Source organism: Vespa mandarinia, chromosome 1 (assembly GCF_050613455.1).
Source record: "Vespa mandarinia isolate Hongniang chromosome 1, ASM5061345v1, whole genome shotgun sequence".
Classification (NCBI taxonomy): Eukaryota; Metazoa; Arthropoda; class Insecta; order Hymenoptera; family Vespidae; genus Vespa; species Vespa mandarinia.
In genome coordinates, this window is record NC_140810.1 from 12,965,001 (window position 1) to 12,972,500 (window position 7,500).

Here is a 7,500-nt window from a genome sequence, read left to right on the forward strand (position 1 = left end):
CGATTCAGTACGATGTCTGGTATCGCAAACGAAGCGAACACAAGACAAAAGGAGAAGGTTGCGAGGAGAGAAGGGCAAAAACAACATGGATCGAGCACTCGATCGCTTCTCGATCGACCGATCGATCCCTGGTATTACGCAGATGTGCGCGTGAGTCGTACGTGAGGAGGCCGATCATGTACCAACCATTTTCTCTCTCTTTCTTTCTCTCTCTCTCTCTCTCTCTCTCTTCCCTCTCTCTTTCTCTCGAATGCCTCTTCGAATCGGTGGGGTAACGAAAGACGAACGTGCTGAGATGACTCTCTCTCTCTCTCTTTCTCTCTCATTCTCTTTCTCTCTCTCTCTCTCTCTCTCTCTCTCTGTCTATGTGAGTGTGTGTGTATGTTTCCGAGAGAAAGAAGGGAATAAGAGAAAGAAAATTGGATCCACCGACGCTCGCTCGATCATTTTGCACTACGCTCCTCGAAGCGTACGTGCTTCGACGATTCAACAGCAGCTACTCGTCGTTCAAAAGTGTACCTACAACATCGAGAAAGAAAGAAAAGATGAATGGAACGAGAATTTCAAACAAAACATCGACCTCGAAATATATTCTCCCTTTCGATCTTACGTTTTCACGCAGATTTTTTTCCTTTGTTTCTTTTTTCCTTTTCTTATCTTTTCTTTCTTTTTTTCTTTTTTTCTCTTTTTCTTGGATTCATTCTTTTGGAGTTTTTAAACGAGGTCAAAACAAAAAGGCTGGGATAAACGAGCTAATTAGAAACGGTGGTAGCCAACGACCTAGGAAGGTGACGTGGGTGAAGTCAAGTTGTTGGCCCGGAAGGTGCTGATCGGCGAAAAAAGAACGACAGAGAGAGAGAAAGAGAGAGAGAGAGAGAGAGAAAGAGAGAGAGAGAGAGAGAGAAAGAGAGAAAAGATGCGGAGGAGGAGAAGTTGGAGGAGGAGGAGGAAGAGGAGGAGGAGGAGGAGATTAGGGCAAAGAGAAACCGCAACGTAGCTTCAAAGAGGTCTCGCCAGCAGAAGCGCGTCTACTTAACTTTGATCAGGTCGAGACCGCTGATCCGAGACGAGCAACGTAGAAAATAAAGTGCCTGAGTTGGCCTGATCCAGCTGCCTTTTTGCATCCCGAATTATATTACGAACTCGTGATATCGAACTGTGATCCACGAATGTGACTTTAATGATCCATCCACGAATCTCCATATACTTGATAAATTTTTATTTAATTTTTGACAATGATAAACATAATAAATATCATAAAAAAAAAGTATCGATTAATTACTCAAGTAATATTTTCGAAGAAAATAAAAAAAGGGAAAAAGAGTAATACTTCGTTGGAGGTCTCTTTGACGTCTGTGACTCGTCGTTCCCTTCCTTCCCTTCTTCACTCCCTTCCTCCTTCCTTTCTTCCTTCCTTCCTTCCTTTTTTTCATTTTTTCCTTTTCTTTCGCGAAATCTTGCTGCTACTAAACATCGTGCTTCCGGTAAAATTTCTTAATAAACGAGAGTATAAGTTATAATCGTCATCGTCCGATTTTTTTTTTTTTTTTTTTTTTTTAAACAAATAGACATAGACGAGGGAATTCAACGTAAGATAATGATCGATCGATTTGAAAATGTTCAACTGTTTGTTTGTCGTTTATTAAGCGTATTTAGTTGATGTTTTAGAAGAAAAAAGAGAGAGAAAGAGAGAGAGATAGATAGATAGATAGATAGATAGATAGATAGAGAGAGAGAGAGAGAGAGAGAGAGAGAGAAAGAAACAGACAGACAGAGAGAAAAAGGGAGAAAGAGAAATTCAATGATCAAGTCGATCCATGGAAAGGACACTTTTGCCTCGTGCTAGAGAGAAGCAACGGTGAATCCGAGTGAGTCGGAGAGATCGAAGAGAGGGTAGAAGAGAGTCAGAGATACAGAAAAAGAGAGAGAGAGAAAGAGAGAGAGAGAGAGAAGAGAAAAAGAGAAAGAGAGAGAGAGAGAGAAGAGAAAAAGAGAAAGAGAGAGAGAGAGAGAGAGAGAGAAATGGAAACGGCAGGTTGAATGTCGTTATTACGTTGAATTAGAGGGTGCAGAGCCGGAACGAGGTATGAAACTATTACCTCGCGAAACGGCGGACCTCTCCCTCCTCCCGGCCCCTCATTACCTCCTCTCTCTCTCTCTCTCTCTCTTTCTTTTTCTCTTTTTCTTTCTCTCTCTTTCTTTCTCTCTTTCAGCAACGGACATTCCCCCACCTTGGCAAGGACTGATGGTGTTGGTGGGTGGGTTTAGTGCGTAGTTTCGAGCTGTTCCACGAGCCACGAGGATGCTTGCCGAGAAGAAGGGAGACTGAGAGATAGAAAGATTATGATATACCGTTGAGAACATCCATCATGGACAAACGTCCGTCGCTATGTTCGAAAGCTCAGAATAGTTTTTACTATTCCTTAGACTTTTCTACATCATTGTATTCGTTTAACGAGTAGTTCTCTTTTGTTATTGTTGTGCTGTATTACAATAAGAGAAATTGATTTTGAAAGGGGACAGGGTGGGAAGAGGGGAATAAGAAAAGTCTAGTTGATGAACATAATGGAAGTTTCGCGGTCAACGATTCGCAAGTTGTACGAAGGGAGAATGATTATAGCTATTAAGCAAGATATCTTGATGATACGTGTTCTTCCTCGACGCACGCGTCGTGAAGGACAGATAAGGTACGAGAGCAAAGGGTAATCGTTAGTTGATCGATAGGAAGAAGTAGAACTTACCACCGTGTTGAGGACTATGCTTGTAACAATCCTGATGAGCAGAACTAGAGGAACCTCCTCCGGTAGCTCCGAGGTGTGTACTGGAAGCGGGCGATGCGGTTGGGTCGGTGTTGTTGGGGTTGGAACAGGCACCGCTAACCGAATTCGCGGTGACGTTGCTGCCAGTCTGTTGTCCGTGTAAGTGACTGCTGTGATGATGGTGATGCTTATTCCTCCTGTACGACTCCAGTTCTCGTAGGTGGGAGGTGAACGAGCTCGGGGCATCCAAGAATGGTCTCTGACCCAAACCAAGAGCTCGAAATTGTTGATGCTGTTGTCCTGAAATAACGAGGATCAAATTGATCGATTTATCATACGATACATTTTCTTATAGAAATATCAATTGAAACAATCGTACGATTTAATTATCAATCATCGCATATAATAATTCCGACGTTGTTGATTAAAAACACTTATTCGCTTTAAAACGTTGTATTTTTGCTCGAATTAATCTATCACTGATTATCGAAATGAAGTATCATGGGTGGTCGTATCAACAGAAGAGAGAGAGAGAGAGAGAGAGAGAGAGAGAAGAGAGAGAGAGAGGAAGATGTTTGTGTAATTAAGCTCGCAGAGTGGGATAATTAAGAAACTCGAGTGGTCCGTATCTCGATTGACTTCAATAGCATTCCGCGCATTCCGTCCATTCGTGAACCGACAGAATCCGGATCCAAGTATCGCGGCATCTACGCGGTAGATCGCCGATAGGTTAATCCGCTATTGTAGTGAAGCGAGTTTATCGTCGAAGCCCACAATGCATGCGCGGTATCGAACGATTACCCTCAAAGACGGATAGCGGATTCGTATCACCGTAACTTGATAGAGAACTTGCCTGTTATGGTATGTCTCTATCTAGCTATCTATCTATTCCGAAATATCTATCAATCTTTCTGTTTTCTCGATCACGTGATACACGTTCTCATGTTGTTTGTAAAATAAAAAGATTACAGCTTGGAGAAAAGAAAAGAAAAGTAGAGAAAAAATGAAAAAAGAAAAGGAAGAAGATCGGACAAATTGTATTCGGTCAGGTAAGGAAAAAAGAAAGAAAGGAGGAGAATGAGAGGGAGATAGAGATAGAGAGAGAAACATCTCTTCGAAAAGAAAGAAAGGATGAACGATAAATAAAGTTTGACCACAAACTACACGAAATCGTTGCAAAGACACAGATGGCTAAACACTCGATGGTTCATCAATCGAAGACTACGAGATTATTCGAATAAATCGTGTGTCCTTGCCTCAATCTTCGCGAATTAATTCATGAATGATAATAATAATAATAATAATAATAATAATAATAATAATAATAATAATAATAATAATAATAATAAAATTATTTGCTTACATAACGCGCTTATTAATTCTTCTACAATGATCGATCATCGTACGAATTAACTTATAGTATTTAACAAACCCGTTGGAAATTTTAACGTTGATTTCGTACGTCCTGGAGGTTGGACTCGTTACATGAATTCTTATCGGAACACGCCAATGGATACGTTGCGTGATAAGGCTTTTTACTTTATCCGTGCGTTTTCTTCGACGCCCCGTCGCAGAGGCGGTTATCACTTATCGTTCGTATCGTATCTACGAGCTAGAGGAGGATAATGGGAACTAACGAATCGTTCTCTTCGTTTTTAAGAGACCAGAGAGAGAAAAAGAGAGAGAGAGAGAGAACGAAAGAGAGAGAGAGAGAGAGAGAGCAAAAGAGAGAGAAAGAAAGCAAGAGAGCATAATTCCAATCTCTAAAAGCACGAGTAGTGGACTTATCTAATCAAAGTGTGGCGAGTCCCGGTTGACGGAAATAGCGGGGTTTTTTCCTCCTCTCTAATAAACGGGTCCCCCTCCACTCCTCCGCGTCTTACGTCCTTCTTGACATTAGGGGTCTGCGACTGGGACGAATATTGCGAGGATCTTGATTCGAATTTCTTTTTCTTCCCGTTAAAAGTTACTATACGAGATGTATTGATAATTCTATCATTATAGAGGAATAAATAATTAACGTTTATATAATATAGATTTGATTTAAATTATTCTATCAAGAATTTCTTTAGATTCTCAAGAAATATAACGATTTAGCGAATCGTGATATACAGCAGACGAGATGTATATATATATATATATATATATAGATATGTATAGATATATATATATATATATATATATATATATATATATATCTATACATATGTATGTATGTACGTATATGTACAATATATCTATATTTGTTTCTTTTTCTTTTGATAGTATATATACATATATATATATATGAAAGTTGGAAAATAAATTGTAGATATGTATTTGTTTGTATTATTTTGTTTTGTGTATTTGACGTCGGCGACCGACCGTCGGGAGGGATAGAGCGATCGATATCGTTGAAAATTCATCGACAATTAGATATCACGGGGGTATTCCTTTTCTATCAAAGCCAGTAATGATTTCGCGGGACCCAGAGACCCTGGGATATGCCCATGCTAATCGACGATATTCCAAACGCGGAGCAATTACCAACGAAGCAAATTCAATTTCGACCTTTGACTGACAGCATCTGTCCATCGATATTGTTTCGGTCGGGAACATTTCGATGATTTTGGACCACGGGTGACGGCTGGCGGCCACTTTGTTTCGCGAGAGCGACCTCCTCTCTCTCTCTCTCTCTCTCTCTCTCTCTCTCTCTCTTTCTACTCTCTCTTTCTCTCTCTCTCTCTCCTTCTCTTTCTCTCTTTCACTCCCTCTCTTCTCTTTCTCGAAATATCAATTTGAACTCTATTCTGCTTTACGCTGTTCGATCGAACCTCTCTCGCGAACGCGCACGTTTGATCCGAACTGGAACTAGATCAAAGAGGACGCGAGCTTGGCCGGACGATAAAAGTTCGCTTGACAAGTTCGCCTCGCTGATTCGCCACGATGCTCCCGACGGGAAATTCATTTGTTGTTTTACGATCACCTATCTCTCTCTCTCTCTCTCTCTCTCTCTCTCTCTCTCTCTCTCTCTCTCTCTCTCTCTCTCTTTCTCTCTCTCTCTCTCTCTCTCGTTATATAGAAATATACATAATTCATCGATGTATTAATTAAACATTGAAAAAATCCTCGATTCGATTCGATTTTCGTTCTGTCATTGTTCTCTCGATTCGTTAGAAGAAAATGTCGAAGTAATTAAGTACCATGAACATTGGTAAATTTCGTTAAACATTTCTAAAAAGCAAGAGTACGGAATGTTGATAATAATTCCACCGACTCGGTAGTTTCATCCCTCCACGATCGACCTCATTTCGCACGATTACAACCCCTCCGATTCGCATTTCCACGTGATGCCGAGCGACGAATTACAGAAATTGCTCGATTACCGTCGGTGGCCTACCGGTGAAGTGAAACGAGGACGGCGTGCTATAGGTTGAGGAGGGGTGAAAGAGATAACGGTGGAAAGAGGGAGGAAAGAGGTTATGGATGTAGGGAGAGGGAGAGGACGATTTTCGCTTAACAAAAAGCTCGCGATTATCCGTGTAATAATGAGGAACGGCAGGTGTCTGCGGGGCGTCCAAAGCATTGTCTCGTTGCCGCGTTCAGAGTGAGAGTGAATGAGAGGGAAAGAGAGAGGACAATGAAACTCGGCTCACTCCTCGTGTTTCGCCCGACGGTCCGTCGATGCCTCTACGAGCTTCTACGTATACTGTACTAATACATCTATATTTTTAAATATATAAATATATATATATATAAATATAAATATGTATATATGTATGTATATGTATATACACGTTTCTTTCTCATAGATCGTCCATACGGTGCGTGCTGTCCAAACAACACGCTATCCTTGACAACCCCATATATGCAATATGTCGTCGTGCGTGGCCAAACTTTCTGAGGGCTGCTCGCGCTTAGTTTCGCCTCTCCACGCGACACGCTTTTTCTTTTTCTTCTACTTCTTTTTCTTCTTTTTCTTATTCTTCTGTTTTGTTTCTTATTCTTGTTCTTCTTCTTTTCCTTATTCCTCTACGGTCTCTTCTTCTTCTTCTTCTTCTTCTTCTTCTTCTTCTTCTTCTTCTTCTTCTTCTTCTTCTTCTTCTTCTTCCTGTATTTTTCTTTTGTCTTTCTTCTTTTCTTCTTGTTTTTCAAATGATTCCTCGAAGGTGTCAGTAGGTCGGCTACGTTCCTTTATTTTTTATTTTTTTAGTTATTTATTTATTTTTTTATTGGCTCACTTTCAAAAGGGATGATAACGATATGGTAATTTCATTTTCGAAAATAATATCCTGAATTTTGTTAAGCAACATTTCGTCCATTCATTTAACTCTTTGATATTTCGTTGCGTTAATATAAGACGAAAGATTTATTTTATGACTTTTTGTTTCTCTCTTCCTTTTTTCCTCTTTTTTTTGTGTTTTTTTTTTCTTTTTTTTTTTTTATATATAGAAAATTTTATATACAAATCCACGGACGCCCTTTTATAAAGTTGCGTAAAGCTTAAAAATATATTTACCGTGCGGTCACTAATGAAGCGTAAACTGTTAAATGCCGAGCGAGGAATTCTGACAAATACATCATTGCACGCGCTCGCTCGTTCGTCCTGCGTTGCGTCGCACGAATATCCGTATAACCTGTCGCACGTCAGTTCGCTATTTTGAAACACGGAATGGAAATGTTCATTGTTTTCGCTCACGGTTTGGATATGGATTTAATTATTTAATCGAAGTTAATTAATTTTATATTAATTTCTGACAAG

General features: G+C 40.0%; 1 protein-coding gene across 4 annotated transcripts in view; it reads right to left on the reverse strand.

Annotated features, from left to right (window-relative positions):
* The window catches only part of LOC118447572 (uncharacterized), a 33,572-nt gene that overhangs the window by 18,270 nt on the left and 7,802 nt on the right, over positions 1–7,500 (reverse strand). For all 4 annotated transcript variants that reach the window (XR_004839911.2, XM_085655326.1, XM_085655330.1 and 1 more), the window contains one exon: positions 2,742–3,059. Coding sequence is in view for 3 of the 4 variants with exons in the window: in XM_085655326.1 (XP_085511452.1) it covers positions 2,742–3,059 (318 nt within the window). In the remaining variant the exon portion in view is untranslated. The remainder of the gene's footprint in view (positions 1–2,741; positions 3,060–7,500) is intronic.